Source organism: Hemicordylus capensis, chromosome 6 (genome assembly GCF_027244095.1).
Source record: "Hemicordylus capensis ecotype Gifberg chromosome 6, rHemCap1.1.pri, whole genome shotgun sequence".
NCBI lineage: Eukaryota > Metazoa > Chordata > Lepidosauria > Squamata > Cordylidae > Hemicordylus > Hemicordylus capensis.
This window is the reverse complement of record NC_069662.1, coordinates 140442397-140462012: the sequence shown is the minus strand read 5'-3', so window position 1 is coordinate 140462012 and position 19616 is coordinate 140442397. Positions and strand designations below refer to the sequence as shown.

Below are 19616 nucleotides of genomic sequence, written 5' to 3'. Positions count from 1 at the left end.
GGAAATACTACAATATTTGCCCCTGAAGAAGGCTTTGGCTGAAACGTGTTAAACGTGCTAATAAAAGTTTCCACAGCACCGTGAGACTGTCTCCTTTTTCACTTTTCGATACAGACACAACCCAATATGTATACAGCTTCTCTTCTGCATTTAAATGTGTGTGGCAGGCTATGTGGAATCTGGTCTAGACATTTGGATTCTTGAACATTTCACACCCACCTACCAAGCCCTTTAGGTGACTAGCCCTCATTGTAGAGAGTTCTGAAAACGTGCAGGCAGTTTCTACAAAGTGTTTCATTAGTCCAAAAAGGGGGCTCCTGTATCCTGCAGGGATACCTGTCCCTTCCTCATGACCTCCTGCACTCTAACTTCAAATGCAATTAGATAATGACATGACATTCTATCCCTCTGCACTAATGTTGCAAGTGGATTAAAATGTTGCAATGATTAACAGGGTATATAGAGCTTCCCTTTTCAAGAGTTTAAAGGCAGACACAACTGAAGCTACCCATGGCTCGGTCTCTAAGGCCTTTGTGTGGTTAACTAACATTAATCACTCAATAGCCACTCCGACCCATGACTTTAGCAGTTTGGGGAGGGGCTGGAGCTCAGTGGCAGAGCACATCCTTGTATGTAGAAAGGCCCAAGTAGCTGCAGTGCTATCACTCAGAGCAGACAATCCTGGGCTAGGTGGGCCAATTGTCTGATTTGCTATGAACTGTTGATGTGTTGCAGGACCCTTACATTTTTATTTTCCCTAACAGAACAAGTACGGTATTGGTTTTCGAATCAGTGGAGGACCAGAATTATTATTTAAAATTATTTATATACCACTTTTCAATCAAAAGCTCTCAAAGCACTTACATAGCAAAAGAGAGGAGGAAAGGGTTCCTTTTCCCAAAAGGGCTCATCATCTCAAGAACAAGCCAAACACAAAGGAAACGCCAGAGCTTCTATGCTGGGCTGAACAAGGACAGTTGCTCTTCCCCTGCTAAATATAAGAGCGCCACCACTTTAAAAGCAGAGGCGCACATGTCCTGCAGCATTAGAAGGGCAGAAGCTGTGTTTTTGGACAAGGCTGCTTCAGAGCTCAGCTAGAGCATTGCCAAGGAGCCAAAAGTGCACAGACAGGGAAGAGGGAGCGATTGTTACTGATCTCCCCTCCCTCTAAAAGTGCTATCTGGCTCCCAGGAAAATGTTCATGAGGGTCACACAGCCCTCAGAGACATATTTATCCCAGGTTTGAGTCCCTGGGATAGACTGCAGCCAAGAGTGCACTAGAAGCTACACCATTTTGAAATCTGGCAGTGGTGGAGGACTGTAGCTCCATGAAAGAGCATCTGCTTTGCATGCAGAAGGTCCTGGATTCAATTCCCGGCATCACCAGTTAGGAATAGAAAATACCCCTGTCTGACAGCCTGGAGAGCCACTGACACACTGTGCAGACATTCTCAGGAGCCCCTGGTGCTTCTCCCTGTTCAGCCCAGCATAGCAGCTCTCCATTGCCTATTGCTGGTGTTCCCTTTGTGTTTTCTTTGCTCTTGAGATTATGATCCCTTTTGGGAGAAGGAGCCATTCTCTCATACCTTTTGCTATGTAAAGCGCTTACATAGGAATGTAGGAAGCTGCCTTATACCAAGTCAGACCGTTGGTCCATCTAGCTCAGCATTGTCTGCAAAGACTGGCAGTGGCTTCTCCAAGGTTGCAGGCAGGAGTCTCTCTCAGCCCTATCTTGGAGATGCCAGGGATGGAACTTAGAACCTTCTACATGCAAGCATGCTCTTCCCAGTGTCCCCACCGCCTAAGGGGAATATTTTTACAGGCTCACATGTAGAGGTCATTAACACAATCAAAAACTGTGTTCTACCTGGGTTTGGGAGTTGTGGGTGCTTCCAATTTTAGGTTGTATGGAAGCAAGGTAGGAGGAAAACCTGGGTTGAAGTGATTATGTGGAAGCATGGTAGGAGGGTTAGCTTTTCCTCCTACCTTGATTCCACACAGAGAGGCGATTCACACGATGGGAGAAAATCAGGCTAGAGGAAGACCATCGTGTGAACCACCATCATGTGAACCACCGGGCTCGGCTGCGAGCCCGGTGGTTCATAAGCGGTTCACCCGCCAAACTACCCCTACCCTTAAACCAGGTTAGTTTTTTGTAACCGTGAGTAGCCGCAGCTACTCACGAGTAGACCCTCGACCGGGAGGATGAAGAGTAGCCTCCCGGCTCGGGGGTCTCTCCAGCATGTCCTGCACACTCGCACAGGGCATGCTGGAGCTTCCGGGGCTGCACAGCCCCCCAACTCCCCAGTGACGGAGCTCCCCGTGATGGAGCCAGCAGTCATGTGGTCAGCCACCCAGAACAGACTGCTGCTCGTGTGCGGGGAGAGCGGGCTTAGCCTGCTTTCCCACAAACCCCCTAGAGGCTCTTCTCACTAATCGTGAGAATGGCCTCTATGAGGCTATTCTCACGGTCTGGCAAAATCGGGCTAAGGGAGTCTAGTCCAATTTTGCCAGACCATGAGAACCACCGGGCTCACAGGCGAGCCCGGTTTCTCCTAAGCGGGTCACCCGCTTAACTCCCCCTCCCCTAAACCCAGGTTAGCAGACCGAGCGCTCCGCTAACCCGGGCTTTCGGATCATGTGTTGCTGCGGCACGACTCCGCACCATGGCAACTCACAAGGAGACCCCCAACCAGGAGGCTAAAAAGCAGCCTCCCAGCTCAGGGATCTCTCTAGCATGCTCTGCGCACTCGTGCAGAGCATGCTGGAACTTCTGGGGGCTGTGCGGTCCCTGATCCTCACAGCCCCCACCGGCTCCATGACAGAGCCAGCAGTCGTGTGGGCAGCCGATCTGACTGCCCAGGGCTGCATCAGGGATCGTCTGCAGGGAGAGTGGGCTAAGCCGTTATGGCGGTTCTCACCGATCATGAGACCCGCCTCAATCACTTCTACCCAGGTTATCCTCTTACCTTGCTTCCACACAACTGAAAACTGGGAGAGCGCACACAGCTTCCAAACCCAGGTAGAACACAGTTTTCGATTGTGTGAATGGCCTCCTGGTCTCCCATTCAAATACAAGCCAGGGTGGATCCTTAGTGAAGGGGACAATTCATGCTCACCACAATACCATTCCCGGGCTGTGGAATGTGCTCCCTGCTGAAATCCGTAATTTGCATTCTCTATTAGCCTTCAGGAAAGCCCTTAGAACGTATCTGTTTGGCCTGGCTTTCCAGGGTTTTTTAATCATTTTTAATATTTTAACCCGGTTTCAGGGTTTTTAATTACTGCCACTGTTTAATTGTTGTTTTAAAATGTTTTTTAATTGTTGTTATATTGTTTTTTAATTTTTGTTTTAGTTCTTTACTGTTTTAATGGTTTGTTTAAATTGTAAACCACCCTGAGCCATTTTGGAAGGGTGGTATAAAAATCAAATCAAATCAAAATCAATCAATAAAGTACCAGCTCTCCTCTTTCATTGAAAAGCCATATATAAATAATTTAAAATAATAATTCTTGTCCACTGATTCAAAAACCAAGAGAGCTTGTTTTATTGAGGAAAATAAACCTGTAAGGGTCCTACAATGCATAGATAGACTAATGGTCTAAGTGAGTATAAGCTTGCTTCCTATGTAACGCTTGGTATGTGACTTGGGATGTTTCAAACATGTCCCTCTTTTCAACTGTGAAGTATTGGCGGGGAGGGTACACATTTCCCCGGTGTGGGTGCAGCTGTGCCAGTAGCAGACACAGAGAGGGCAGGGCCAGCTCCCAGGGTTGCAAGGTCACATGAGCAGACTAGAACCCAGTGCTGGATGCTTCTGTAAGCAACAGAGCACAACATCGGGTTTTTAATCTTCTCAGATCAAAATACTTCAGCAGCACCAGGGTGAGGATTGTGGGGGGAGCCCAATTATGCCTGATTTCCACATGGCTCTGAAGCACACAAATTAAATGCTGAACGGATTCCACAAACTCAAGCACACACATGTGTGCACACAGCATGGCCCTCACTGGCCTGTGTTGTGGTGGATGATGTGATACTTGGTCGCCACCAGGGGGCTCCCGGGAAAAGTAGAAGGGCCTGATCCATACAGTGCCAGACTCTTGTGGCTTGCGTGGCTTGATGACATTATCACACCTACTCCATGAAAACCAGCTTCGACATGCTTCTTCCATTCCCCACCCACCTCCCCAGTAGTGCATGGTGCACGGTGCAGCATGGCCTGATTATGCAGTGCAATCAGCTGGGTATGCCCCTCTGCATAGACATCATCATGGCACAAACTGGGCCCTTTCTCCAGCTGCAAAACAGGCCAAGAAAATCCTGTTAGCAGTCCTACAGGCATCCCCGGTCATAAAAAGCGATTTCCTCCCTGGGGTTCTCTGATGTTTGCCTTGAATTATGACTCTTGGATTTAGAGAGATGATTGGGAGCTCCTTGGATGGACGGCCATCTGGAAGGCTATATGTGTGCTCAAGTCTACAGAAGCAAGTGAAGTTTAAGAGATGCGTGACCAGGAGAAGCAGAGAAACACACACAGAAGAAGAAGAGAAGAGAAAGGAAAATACACCTGTGGAGTCCATGATTGTGTGAGCTTTGGGGTTTCTTGTGGGGAGTGCAACTTGTCCTCTTTGCTACTTTCCATTTGCTTCTCCCCAGTCTGACTGTAATTTACGCATTGCTCTCCAGCTGCTATCCTCAAAAGGAAGCAACATCTAGAGAGGCCCCCAAACTTTCCATGACTCAGACAACATTGTGTCATATCCTGTGCAGCAGAAATGGCAAAGACAAACACCCTGGACTGAACTATTTCTCTTGGAAGCGAGGCCCAATTGATATGTTACTGCAACACTGGGGGGAGCCACTTCCATGTTGCTTCTTCTTCCCAGGCAGCTCTGGCAATGGCCTGGGGTACACATGAAGCAGAACGTACCATTTCAGACTGCAGGTAGGGAGAACCACACGGTCTAAAATTCTCACACATTAGAAAAAAGGAAAAGGAAAACTGCAAAGTGGAACTTCTGTCCCTGCTACACTAATGTTCCATGTGCAGGAAGTTTTCCTTTTACACAGGCAATTATTCTGTTGGAGGCAGGGATCTAGCTATAACACAGCGGATGGGTTCAAAAAACCTGAGGACCCCCAGCTCCTGAGAGCTGCCTGGCACACCCCTCCCTATTTTCTTCATTTTCTCCCTCGCTCCGCTCCGAGGGGCCCCTGGGGATAGGGGTAAACACAAGCCTCCGCTCCCCTAGCTATGCCCCTGGTTGGAGGTGGTGGTAGCACACTCCACCACCTCAGGATGCTCACCCCCACCACCTCATCCTGATGCTTATGTGGACCTGGCCAAAAGTCTAGGAAGAGCCAGACGGAAGGGCCAGATGTTGTGGTTCCTTTCCACGCAAAATCACCCTTAGAAGATCATGCGGCAAAAGAATGATGCCACATGGCCCATCCAAGTGCTTCTTCCATCCAGCCAAGGCTGCACAACTTTGGCCCTCTGGCTGTAGCTGGACTATGGGTCACAATGGCCAATATTCAGGGATGACAGGAGTTGCAATCCAATGACAGCTGGAGGGCTGAAGTTTGTGCAGCCCTGATCTAGACCTTACCAGAATGGCATAGGAAGGGGTCACAGGGAAGTGGCTTTCAGAGTGTTGCATTGGGGTGCACACTGGCCTACCTCCCACCTGGCTTAACTACTTAAGTACTTAAGCCAGGGTACTTGCTTCCACATCAGTGGCTTGGATCACAGCATATGGGGCAGTTCAATTGAGTCAGGAGGTCTCAACATGAGAATGCTGCAGATTTGTTTATTTACTACACGGATGTCTCTCGCCTGTCTTCAGTCATGAAACTCATGTTGGGTTAAATGGGATTCCCAGGTGCTCCCGCATCCAGGCACTGACAAAACCTAGATCTGCTTAGCTTCAGCAAATATAATGGCGGTGGCGAGCAAACAGCAGTGCCGGCGGGTGCAAGGAGAAGGCAGGGGCGGGTGGGAGAAAATGGTGGCGGTGGCGGGGAGGGTGGGTGGGGGAGGAAATGGCAACGGGGAGAACTAGAAAGCGCCAGCCAAGCACCGAAGGAAAGCCCTGCCAGCCAGGGGTGTAACTATAATAGGGCAAGGGGAGACAGTTGTTTGGGGGCCCACGGCCTTGGGCACCCCCCCAGAGGCAAGTCACATGACTGACTCCCCCAGCTGCGCACCAGCCCGGGCTTCTTTAAGTTGTATTCATCCTCCAAAACTGATGTGAGTGTTAAGACCTGGAGCTACCAGAACAGCATGTCTTTCTCCAGTACCATTAAATATCTTGCATCACCCACAATTTACAAAACCTTTTTGAGCTGAGCTTCAGTGAGGGGGCGCCCATTTTAAAATCTTGTCTCTGGCTCCACTCCAACCTTGCTACGCCCCGGCTGCCAGCATGCACCAGCCAGGCCGGCTGGCGAAGGAAAGAGGACTGGGAGGGGGAGATAGACGGGGACTGAAGGTGGGGGAGAATGAAGTTAGGGAGGAGAAACAGGGAGAACTAGGGGCGCAGATGGTCTGTGCTGAATCAGCTAATTCTACTTAACATCAGTGTTAAACTAGTTGCTATTTCCAACCCAATGTTAATTTTTTAATCTAGATTTTTTTTAGTCCACTCTGGCTCAAAACTCAGGATGGTCAGTAATTAATAAAACATAATAACATAACAGCAATTAAGAATAAAAATCATGCAATTACTGTTACATTTTATTTTTAAAATGTTGAAATGTAAAGTTTAAATTTCTAGGCCACATTTTGATTCAAATTAAGCTATCCAAGTGGCTTTAAGTAATAATGGGTTGTTAAAACCACATAAAAACAGCAGATATAAAAACAACAGACATAAAAACAAACTATCTTAAAAATGCAGCAGCAATGGCCTTTGGCCAAAAGCAATAACGATTTGACGGAGTGACTACAATGCAGCAGAGAGATCACAGAGAAATCCAAGTCAATAGCATTTTTAAAAGTGCAATTAAACATAAAGGCTATAATCCCATACATAAAAGGGACCCCCCACCCAATAAAACTCAATGGAGCTTTGTTTCTTCCCTGTTGTTGTTGTTATCCCGCTCTCCCTCCAAGGAGCCCAGAGCGGTGTACTACATACTTAAGTTTCTCCTCACAACAACCCTGTGAAGTAGGCTAGGCTGAGAGAGAAGTTACTAGCCCAGAGTCACCCAGCTAGTATCATGGCTGAATGGGGATTTGAACTCAGGTCTCCTCGGTCCTAGTCCAGCACTCTAACCACTATACCACGTTGGCTACTACTCGTCCCACCTACTCGTCTCTATGGCTTAAATCAACTGAAGGCTGACATCCCAGGTTGGCACCTTTAGGCTGCTCCAAAGAGCCAGTGCCCTGCTGTGGCAGAGCAACTGTCGCAGCCAGGAGAGTCTCTCTACTGACACTTTCTCCAGGCCATCCCATCTGCAAATGGGAACTCCCTCCAGAAGTCCACCTCTTCCTTTCCTCCCGCAAATGGGAGCCTCCCTGCAGAGGCTGCCAAGGGAAGCCAGTAGACTGAGGGCTCCTTCAGACCCAGAGCTGGCTCTGCATAACTTGACCACCTAGGAAAAAAGCGCTTGGTAGCAGTGATATGGGAAGAGCACACGGAAATCCCATTTTCTGCATGGAAAGAGAGGCAGGGAAGAAAGGGGGATCTGTAGAGTCCTATGGGCAGCCCTGAAGACACGGTTGTGTTATACCAAGTCAGACCATTACAGTCAGTCCAGTATTGTCTACTTTGACAATACTGAGGTGGGGTGATTTTAATTGTTTTACTACATGTGTTTTTAGCTGTTTGTTTTGTTTTTAGATTTTATGTAAGCCACCTGGAGCTTTATATATTAGACAGTATACAAACGTGAGAAATAGAAAAGAAAATGAATGAATGAATGAATGGCTATGAGTGAGAGCAGCTCTCCAAGGATTCAGATGTGGGCCTTCCCTGCCCTGCTACCTGAGATCCATTTTTTAAGTGGAATACAAATACGACAAATATTTATATACCGCTTTTCAAGAAAAGTTCCCAAAGCGGGATAGATAGATAGATAGATAGATAGATAGATAGATAGATAGATAGATAGATAGATAGATAGAAAAATGACTCCCTGTCCCAGAAGGGTTCACAATCTAAAAAAGAAACATAAGATAGACACCAGCAAACAGCCACTGGAGAGATGATGTGCTGGAGATGGATAGGGCCAGTTGCTCTCCCCCTGCTAAATAAAGAGACTCACTACTTTAAAAAGGTGCTTCTTTGCTCAGTTATCAGGAGATGTGAGGAACTGAACCTGGGACCTTCAGCATGCAACACACATGCCTTATTGTTGACCTATAGCCCCTCCTTTTGCTGGTACTGTGCTCATGCAGAGAAGCTTCAAACCTGCAATATAATGGGGGCCGAGCGGGGAGATAAACTTCCCACTATTATCCACTAGCTCAATCCAACTAGGGGTCATTTATGCATAGAGCCCTATTCTTAGTTGGATGTGAATGCTGCTGCAGCCAGAGGCATCAGGTTTGGAGCCCCAGTTAGAATCTCTGCATACTACCAATCATCTATCCAGGAGAAGCATGTCGGGAAGCCAGGATTTAATACATCCTTCCTCTCCTTGCTTATTTGTGGTTGTTGTTAAAAAATAGTTATATTTTTTATTTTATTTTTTTTATTATTTATTTTATTAAAACGTTCTTATACTGCCCAAAACTTATGTCTCTGGGCAGTTTACAACAGAATAAAAACAAAGTAAAACATTCCTTAAGACAAAAATGAGGGGCGGGGCAGGGACACAGATATTACAACAATTTTAAAATTGTAAAATAATTTAAAAATGTAAAAACAGCATTAAAACCATTAAAACAACATTAATTAAAAGCCTGGGTGAAGAGATGTGTTTTTAAAGACTTTTTAAAAGCTGTCAGAGATGGGGAGGCTCTTATTTCACTAGGGGACGCATTCCAAAGCCTCGGGGCAGCAGCGGAGAAGGCCCGTCCCCGAGTGGCCACCAGACGAGCCGGTGGCAGCTGCAGACGGACCTCTCCAACAGATCTCAGTGGGCGCTGGGGTTCATGCCGAAGAAGGCGTTCCCTTAAATACCCAGGGCCCAAACTGTTTAGGGCTTTATAGGTTATAACCAGCACCTTGTATTTTGTCCGGAAGCATATCGGCAGCCAGTGTAGTTCCTTCAATACGGGAGTTATATGGTCTCTCTGAGATGACCCAGAGACCCCTAGACTGCGTACCTGTTCCTTCTGGGGAAGTGTGACCCCATCCAGAACAGGCAGATCAAAATCATCTCTTGAGTTCCGACCCCGCACAATGAGTAGCTCTGTCTTAGCCGGATTCAGTCTCAGTTTGTTATCCCTCATCCAGCCCATCACCGACTCCAGGCAGGCATTTAGGGAGGTTATGCCCTCTCCCGATGATGCTGACATGGAGAAATAGATTTGGGTGTCATCAGCATACTAATAGCACCCTGCACCAAATCTCCAGATGATCTCTCCCAGCGGTTTCATGTAGATATTAAACAACATTTGAGACAATATGGAGCCCTGGGGAACACCATACAAAAGTTCAGATTTTGAAGAACAGCAGTCTCCAAGGGACGCCATCTGGAACCTGCCCGAGAGGTAGTAGTGGAACCACTGCAAAGCAGTGCCTCCAACTCCCAATTATATACCAATTTTCAGAATAAGAAGAAAGTTATTAAAGCCATTTACACAGAAAAAATTAATAAGATGTTTCTCTGCCCCCAAAAGGGCTCACAATCTAAAAAGGACGACAACGGAAACAGCAACAATAGCCACTACAACACACTGTGCTGAGGCTGGATAGGGCCGATTGTTCTCTGCCTGTTAAATATAAGAGTCATCACTTTAAAAGGTGCCTCTTTGCTCAGTCAGCAGGGGCTAATCAAAGAGTCTCTAAGTGGAGCTATGAACATGCAGCCTTGTCTGCTGCATGTGAAGAAGTATGGATTGGGGCCTGAGCAATCAATCAAATTAACAGACAAAAAGTGGGGGCTTGCACATGGTCTTACTTTGACCTGAAGATCTTCTGAACTTTCACGTGCCATATACAGAGAAAGCAGCACAGGTAACACATTTGCTACCGCAACGGCACGGGCATGTTCTGGAGTGTGCCTCCCGATCTGTCCCAAAGACCAAGCAGCTGCCGCCTTAATGTGATCTTCTGGTTCTTCTGACAAGCACACCGCCAGTTGTGGAACCCCCTGTGGCATTTGATCAAAAGCACAGAACATTGTGAATCCAGGCAAGGTTTGGAGAACCTTGTAGACAGGATTGCTAGGAGGGAGGAAAAACAAAAACTATTTAAAAAGTTAAATGCTTAGCTCAAAGCACTACTCTGTTGCTTGTATGGGCTGTAAGGATCATTCCTGAACACTATGAATTGAAGGATCAGAAGTATATTAAATCTGCCAATTTCTCTGAGATAAGGGCAGTTAAAGCTGACACATTTATGGCTTCAAAGGATTCAGAGAGCAGGTGCCACAATTCAGGCCACAACAGAGAGCAAAGCTAGTGCTTTTATCAGGCACTGAAATTCCAGGGTTTCGGGTTTCCTTCGCAGGTTTTCTGGAAAGCAACCAAGCCCTGCACCCCTTCCATTCATTTCAAGAAGACTCGCTTGGGGCTTCCGCATAAGCCCCACCGAAATGAATGGATGAGGTGCAGTTGCAGTGCTTGGAGGGGGGTCGTTGCTTCTCCTCCCCCTTCTCCCCAGCAGGAATCTTTTATATATTTAGGCTCTTTTCTTCCTTCTTTCACCACACACAATAAATTTAAACATGACTAACAAGTTATTATTCATGCAGGCACTGACCCTTATGGATGTATATTGGAACTTTCATCAGTCAGATTGCCTTTTAGTCCTGACAATTTTATAATTAGAATACTTTGCAAAAAAAAAAAAATCAATAAAATTCTACCATCCACCAGTAACCATTTGATGCATTAAAAAGTGGGGGGAGTGGGGACAGACAGACAGATACAATACTATCAATACCTATATTGCGCATGTGGCTTTGAAATATTAGATTTTTTTCTTCACTGTCAGGTTATCTAGCAGAACCCATTTCAGGCTGAAAACACGCAGACACAAAAGCTTTCCCTAGCAGCCTGTCCATTTCAAATAAAGCAATGATATTTTGTGTTTTAGGAAGAGATTGTTCAGTTCCTATGATACTTGCATGTTCAAGAAGGTTCCACAATTGCCAGTCTTTTGATAACCGACTGGAGAATACATATTGGGTTTTCTTTGTCTCATTTTTTAACAAGCACATAGTCTTCCTTGCCTTAAATGTACTACAACAGGAGCAAGGCAGACATCCTGACGTAACAAAAGATGGCCCATTTTATCCATTCTCCTTTTAAAAGACAATTAAAGCTAGACATCAAATATTTATTCTAAGAAGCTATTTGCCAGTTTCCTGTCTGCTATTTGGAAAAATGCAACTCAATTAGCATCTCATAAAAATGCAGAACTATGCTAGCAAACTAATCCATAACCTTTAAAAAACAAAACAACCAAGAGTCTACTATTCCACTGCATTCTAAGTACAATGTGTAGGGACATAATTCAGGTTGAGGAGTACAAGCTAATATAGTAAATGATATTTTTGTTCTGGAAACAAAAACATTCTACCTTGGCTGTATATTCTTTTTTATATATGTCATTTTTAACATGCAATTTTCTTTTTTGCCCTTAAAACAACCCTTGGCAGTAAATCATTACTATCTCCATGGCATTTGTAAAGGATAGAAATAATGCAAGCTACTTAGTAAACAACAGGGGAAATCCAGTGAAATGTCAACACTTTTAAGTCCCACTGATTTCAATGAGATAAACATGTGCTTAAATTTCCCTTTGAAATCCATGGGATTTAGAACTGGTTAACTCTGATGAGACTGTGACTAAAATATTCTTTCTATACTGTGCATATAGACATTATGGAGTATAGCAAACTCTAAGAGAAATAAATGTTTTATTAACAGTTTTATGAGTGTGATCCTGAACTTCCTCTTTCTGAAGTAACGGCCACTAAAATCAACAAAAGCTGATCTCTAAATAATTGTGTTTAGATGTCACAATGAACAGGAATTCCAGTACACATCTGAAAATTGTTTATGTATGTTCTTTGAGGCAATTCTCTTCAGCATTGTTCTCCCAATCATGATGTATATATGTTGATGTTTCCAGTGTTCATGATGTGCTCTAGTTTAATGGTTTATGTTTCCTCTGGTTTTTGCCCCCACTGCTGTTTTAACTTCGATTGGCTGACATTCTGCCCAGGGTAATGCTGACAATTTAGTACCATCCATTCCACTGCAAGTGTTAAACACTGCCCTTGGAGTTGTGGAAAAGCTCTAGTCCGCTGAGAGCCTGAGACAGTTCTGTAACACTACATACATAATTTCCAGTGGACACAGCATTGGGCAAGTGAGGTTGTGCAAAACAGGGCTGTTCTGTAACATTCTGGGTAGCGTTTTAGACACTTGCAGCAGTGAGGGTGGTGCTGAATAATCTGTGTTGCCCTGCACAGAATGTGAGCCCTTATTTAGGATGTTTTTAATCAGATACTTGAAAGTTGCTTGTTGGCTATCTTGGTGATCTTGCTAAGAGACTAAAGGCGGGATATCCATTTTAAAATAAACACTTTGGATAGTATCCAGACTAAGTTAATCATGACTAAGTCCCAGTTAAATTAATTTAAATGGAACACAGTCATTACTAACAGCTCTCATTGATTTCAATATTGCTTAGCCGTGACTGCATGCTACCCACCCAAATGTCTGAATAAGCTGCTACACCGCAGTGCTTTTCCAACTGCAGTACCATGGCAATAGAGTGGGTAAGATGTTCACAGTGAATTCAGACAGCAAAAACAAAGGAAGAGATGCATATGCCATAGCCATCCAATATTTTTTTAAGGGCATTCCGTGCCTTTGGTGTGTTTGGCCAGTCCAGTGAACAGATAGTTGTGTTGCCTGACATGCGCAACCCTGCACATGGATTGTATTTTTTGCAGGGGACCGGGAAACCAGAACTAACCTTAGAGATTATAACCGCCATGGCCAGGTTCTCCGAATGAGCTGCCACATATCCCAGCATCATGATCCCAGGGAGTCTAACATTTCCTTTGCAGCTGCCAATACAATCAATCACAGCAGCAACTCCCCCTGTATTCACTATAAGTTGCGAAAGCTGGAAGCAGATAAGCCAGAAAGGTTAGAGATGCTACAGTCCCAAGGAACTGTCAAACTATATGGTCAAGCCAGTCCATTTAAACAGATATAATTGGACAGGGGAAGCCCCTAGTGGTCAATCAGCTCCATTATGTGCAGAATGCTGCAAATCCTTAACGGCTTGGGTCCAAGGTATTTAAGAGAGCACCTTCTTTGTAATGAACCCTATTGTCTACTAAGATCATCTGGGGAGGTCCGGTTACAGTTGCTGATGGCTCATTTGGTGGCAACTCAGGACCGGGCCTTCTCTGTGGCTGCCCCAAGGCTTTGGAATATGCTCCCTGTTGAAATAAGGCAGTATAGAAATATGATAAATAAATAAATATATGGGGAATTCAGATTTAACAAGTTCAGTGCTATCCTGGGTACTCATTTTTGCCCCATGGACAGTTCAGAATGTAATGTTACATGCTGATTTGAAAAATATGGGACTTTACTCCTAAGCAATGGGACATATTAAATGTTAAGTGATCAACTGGATCCAGTGATTGTTGTAGGGACAGAGGTTTGAGAGTTCACAAGGACAAGAATCTTCATCCTGTTCTATCTCAAAGGCTCAGAGGGAGTCCCAAGATAGAACCCAACCAAAATGTTGCCCAATAGCAGCCTAACCTTTGCCATTCAAGTAGCCCATGAAGGAAATTGTACAATACTTCCAAAAACAACCACTCTTTAGCTTAGGTATGTGTCCAGTGGGAGGGAACTGTAGAGAAACCATAAAAATTGTGCCTTCATCAGCCAGAATAGCTAAATTAAAATTAATATCACTTTTGTAGCCTGCCCTTCCTCCATGGAACTCAATATGGCATGCAAGGGGTTAGCTAACTGCATATTTACAGCAACACTGTGAAATAGGTTAAGCTGATAGACAGTGGCCATATTCAGAGCAACACACTTCAGATGCATCAGAAAGATATGTCCACACTGCAGAAAGCTTTCCTAGCTGCACAGCATCAGGCACGCAGCACAGCGGAGCAAATTTTGACAATTTGCACTGCCTCCAGAAGTGCCCTGTGTTTCCCAAAAAGGTGTCCCTGAGGGTCACGCAATCCTCAGGGACATATTTTCAAGTGACACAGTCTGTGCCGCTAGGAAAGCTTCCCACAGCACACATTTATCTTCCGAGCACATCCAAGGTGTGTTGCTCTAGATGTCAGTCACTTACTATGAACATCACTTCTGTGTGCTTTATGGCTAACTGGGGGCTTGAAACCAAGTCTCCCCAGTTCAGAGTCTGTTCACAGACAAAAGGGTTCTCAAAGATTGCAACTTAAAGATCTATATGTGACTGGGAGAGGAAATAGCCTCATCAATATCTGGAACTGTATAAAGCTGTAAAGGTCAAAAAAATCAGCACCTTGAATTGTGCTTGGAAGGCAATTGGGAGCTGTCAAAGAGTTTGGATCACAAGAACAGTATTTGTACTAGTATTCCAAACAACCCACCTCCTCTTTTCATAAGGTAGTGGGTTCACCCTTTTCAAACTGACATTAAAAAGCAGCACATCACAATGGTTTATGGTGAACATGTTTCACCGAAAAGAAATTACACTGAAAAAAGCTTAGCCCTCCTTCATGCTGCCATCCTGCATATATTTACTCCATGCATAAAGGTCCTCTGAAATCCATGGGATTTACAGACACATCAGTGGGTGCCAGGACCACATCCTTAAAGCATTTTTAAAAAGTCTTTCTGAGACTCCACTTATTCTAGAGTCCTCTATATCACACTGTGAAGATGCTGTCAATAAGCATAGAGCTAATCTTTTCTTATTTTGAGGACTCCTCCGATTTACTCAGAATACCAACTATAGAAAATGATCAGTCTGGCTGGGATGGTTTAATAGCCCAGCTTAGCAGATTTAGTTATGGTGAAAGCTTTTCTGCCTCTGTCAACATTTAGGGTCAAACAGGCTATGCACCAATTTAATTTTTAACAAGACCAGCTAACCTGATAAATGCATGTGAAACCATGTAACTAATATTACGTTTCACATCAATTTAGCATCACCATGAGACACCAATTTTGTTCACTAAAGCAGCGTGTGTGTATGTGTGTGTGTGTAAAACACATACACATACATAAGAAAAGCCCTCCTGGATCAGCCCAAAGGCCTATCCAGTCTAGCATCCTTTCTCACACACTGTCCTTTGAAAAGCAAGAATCAACAGGATTCTCTCAAGATCAAATCCTACATCCAAGTAGAAGCCTGGTGAGAAAGAAATCCTCACACTGGAGTGCAACAGCAGATAGATTCACTCCACAGAGACTGCTGCAGCCTGCAATTCAACCAGCCCCTCCCCCCTCCGTCTCCTTTGCTTCAAATGCATGAGCTTTTAGGCACAGAGCGAGGACTCCTGTGGAGATTGTGCTCAGTGGCACAAAGGAAGTTTTGACTACAGCGAGGATTCCCCAAATCCTTCCTCCCCCCCCACCCCCACCCAGCAACATCAGAGCTGCTAAAACGACACCTCTCACATTATCCTTGTGACATCTGGGGGGGTTTCCCTAAAGCCCAAGAGCACCTGAAATAATGAGAATATCGGATTTCGATGTGAGGTTTTGTGGCTTAAATTAATAAAAAGCTCTCAATAATGAGACCCTAGTGCGCTCTAAATGTTCATGAACCACAAGAGAAAACCCCTTCTCCATTCCCTTTTAACACATTATGACCTTTTCGGCCTACTTCATGATTTTTGAATACCAGTTGTTTCATCTAATTTTTGAGAACTTGGAGATGTTCTGAAGTACTGAGGTTTCACAATAGCAGCAGAAGCAGCTTAAAAAATAATGTCCAGAATCTCCTTGGACCTTGACACATGGCACTGCACATTTGTTTTAAAAGTCTGCAGGAGACAATTACTTGGTACATAATTTTCTTTATTCAACTCAGTGGAGATGAGGTGGATGACTGGCTTGGTTTTCTGTTCCTTTTTATTTTATCAGACTTCATAATCGATGCATGGAGCTTTGCTTTGATCCTCTCAACATAACACTGTGGTTTTTGCATTTAGAGATTTTTACGCATGTTTACATAAAGCATTTTAAAGATAATGCCGTCATCATCATCTTAATAAGGAAGCCTATTTTTAACTTGATTTCCAGTTCGTTCACTAATTTGACATTCAGAGTCCATGTTAAAAAAAACCCGGAGGTGCCACAATCCAATACACCATTAAACACGCACACATCCATTGACTTCAGTAGTTAAAGCATGCTTCATCATGCATTGGATCGTGGCCTCCGAATCAGATTTCATAATAGCCTTCAATACACTACCCTCTGCCTCCCTTTAAGCATCCTCTCTGCAGTAACACCCACCAACAAGGAAAGCTGATTTTGCCTATTTCCCTATTTGTATTCCAAGCACATCCAATAACAGCAACAAACATTTCCTCTTTCCCCCCACTTTCTTCTTTGCACCAATGGAAATTCCATAGAGCTTTTTGCTTTGCCTAATGACAGAATAATACTGGGGATTTTTTGAAAACATTTGTTTAAAGTATAAACACTAATAATGTGACCTTGTATTTGCATTCTCAAGGTTTTTACCTCAGGCGTATGCCTTGCTATCTCTCTAATTAGAGTTGCAGCATTTTTCTTGACGTATTCATCCGAGTCCTTCAGGCATGTGAGTACAACAGGGAAAATTTCTGCTTCAACCACCATTTCTGCCAGATCCACAGAATGCTTTGCTATCTGGCTGAGAGCTGAAAGCACCTGACGCTGGTAAATAAGAATGATTGTTTTATAAATGGCTTATTGGGCAAACACTTTCCAAGCAGAAAAAGAGAGAGGAGGAGGAGGAGGAGGAGGAGGAAAACTTCCCCTCTGACTAGGAAGGTACCAAACCACCCACAACTGTTACAAAATTCAGTCTGTCCATGTTCCAATTTAACAGCAAAACAAAACATCACCTTTTCTTGATCAACATTTCTCCTCAGTAAATAAAAACATATTTACTTCGAAGAAAGTTTAATAAAATTCAATGGAGCTGCTTCTGAGTAAATGTAATTAGGAATTCAAAAGGGAAGAAAATGAACTTACACTACAACAAACGCAAAACAGAAGGCAAGCAGTTTATTGCTGTCTTTGAACAGCGTTAGACATGAGATAATTGCTTGTTTCTTTTTAGTTACAAAGTACAGACCTCACAAATCTTCATCAGCTGTTGTCATTTAAATATTAACATTTGAAATAAATTTTTAAAGTTGCTATTTTAATTAAATGTGCATGTGGAAAATGCTCTTTGCTGTTAAATTTTCACAAAGTGCCGCATTGTTAAAAAGACAAAAGGGGTTGAGGTACATTAGATACTATTATTAAATACTATAACTATCCAGCTGATTGTGCCATGGTCTTCTGTACGCAAAGGCCTAGGACATAAACAAGTAAAAACGAAAACATGCATACACCTCACTGGAAACCTACAGCCCTATACCCAGATCCTAATGGAAAGCAAGTTCCACTGAAATAAAGACAACTACTTTCAAAACAAACATGTTTTGAAATCCAGAATTACAAACACTCAGAAGTGCAATTATTATATTTGCATAGTATCTAAATTACAAATGTTGGGCCCACTCAAACAATTTTAGGAACGTTTCAAATAAAAAACAAGACTACAGTATGTCAGATTAACTAGTATAGAAATCTGCTCCTATAATGCTAAGGGCACTAACACAAGATCCCTAGAAACCCAGTAATCTCAGCTTAAAGATGTATTTGCTCCTTCCTTACCCACCAGTTATTTCCACCATGTATACCCCAGTGACATCTCCCCTTTGTTACCAGTAGCCCAGTTAGGACTTTTGTATTCTGGGAGAAGAGCCCCTTTCGATTAACGCGCTTTTCCAGAATCCCATCATAACTGGGAGGCTGGCTGCAATTCTTGGGGAAGGAGAAATAGTTGGGAAAGTACCTTCAGTTTGGCATCAGGGTTGAGGATCATCTGAGCCAAGTGAGCAATTGCCCCCGCATCCACCACCGTCTGCGCTAACTCTGGAGAATGCTTTGAAATATCACTGAGTGCCGAAGCTGCAATCCTTCTCAAAGCAATCTCTGGCTCCTGGATACAGAGCACTAAGAGAGGAATGGCTCCCGCATCCACCACAGCCTGTGACAGTTCTGTTGGACCAATGAAAGTAATTAAGCGAGTATGGGTGAGTGACCCTTGTGCGAGCCATTTTTCACCCTGACAGATACAGCAGGAGGGGGAGAGGGGAGGGTGTACTTCAGTGCCTTGACATCTGCATTTCAAATCAGCTCTCCTGGTTTCATAAACCATGTGGACCAATCCTCGGCTGAAAAGAATACAGGTCACTAGATGGACCCCCATTTACATGTACACATTTGAGGTAGATTAGGCTGAAATGGTTTGTTACCCTGTGAGTGAGTATGTGTGTGTGCGTGTGCGGGTGTGTTGTTTAAAAAGAGTAAGCAGATGTCAGCTGTTTAAGCCCTGCCGGTTGTGCCCTGATCAATAGGCAAGGAGTTTTTGCACAGCGAACAACAAAGAAAAGCCAAAATGCCAAAATCTGCCCCTCTGCCCCGCAATGCTAATTTAGATGGCACTTCATCCTGTTCACACATGAGAAGCAGAAAATAATATGCCTAAAATACATTAATGCATTTTTAAAGCTGCATGTGGTATTTTCCAGCTCCTTTTTACATCAAAACACATTCTTCTAAAAAGAAAAGTACATTTTTCATCAGTAAACTATCAATAATATTCCTTTCCCACATTAAATTATTGCAGCAGACAGTTGGATTAAGCCAACATAGCCAGTTGCTTGCATCTTAACCTGAGAACCCACAATTAACTGATACAGTCAGTGCACTGTTATAGCAGAAATTCATTACCCTCCCTCCACATATTTGTCATTAGCTTCAGTAGTGAAGTAGAAAATTATGGGATAGCAAATGCAAGGATTACAACAAGGGCTATTTTTGAGATGATGAAAAATGAACACAAAAACCCATTAATTTCAAATAGGCTATTCTAGGTTCTTAGATAAGGGTGGGTTGGGTTTTTTTTAGGTCTTCTCCTTGTTACACACATACTCTCTTATCTTTAACATTTAACCTGCCTTACACTGCCATGGCAACAAATAGCTGTTGTAATTCAAGGACCCAACTTTGATTTTGCATTTACAGTCCATCAGTCAAAGCTCTCTTCAGAACTTTCTTAATCACAATGTTATACAGTACCCACACAATTTCCCCGTGAGTAAACATGTGGTAACGGATATATTGTATTATTATTTATTTCACAGATATAGCACCTACAATGTACAAAGTGCTTTGCGCCTA

At 43.9% G+C, this 19616-nt stretch overlaps 1 protein-coding gene across 2 annotated transcripts in view; it reads right to left on the bottom strand.

Annotated features, from left to right (window-relative positions):
• SPAG6 (sperm associated antigen 6) overlaps positions 1-19616 on the bottom strand; it is an 84656-nt gene that overhangs the window by 15517 nt on the left and 49523 nt on the right. The window contains exons 5-8 of one of the 2 annotated variants that reach the window (XM_053263599.1): positions 18226-18431; positions 16857-17030; positions 13111-13263; positions 10079-10270 (exon numbers count right to left, since the gene is read on the bottom strand). In XM_053263599.1, the coding sequence (XP_053119574.1) occupies positions 10079-10270; positions 13111-13263; positions 16857-17030; positions 18226-18431 (725 nt within the window). The remainder of the gene's footprint in view (positions 1-10078; positions 10271-13110; positions 13264-16856; positions 17031-18225; positions 18432-19616) is intronic. The other variant, XM_053263600.1, reaches the window with a different exon arrangement.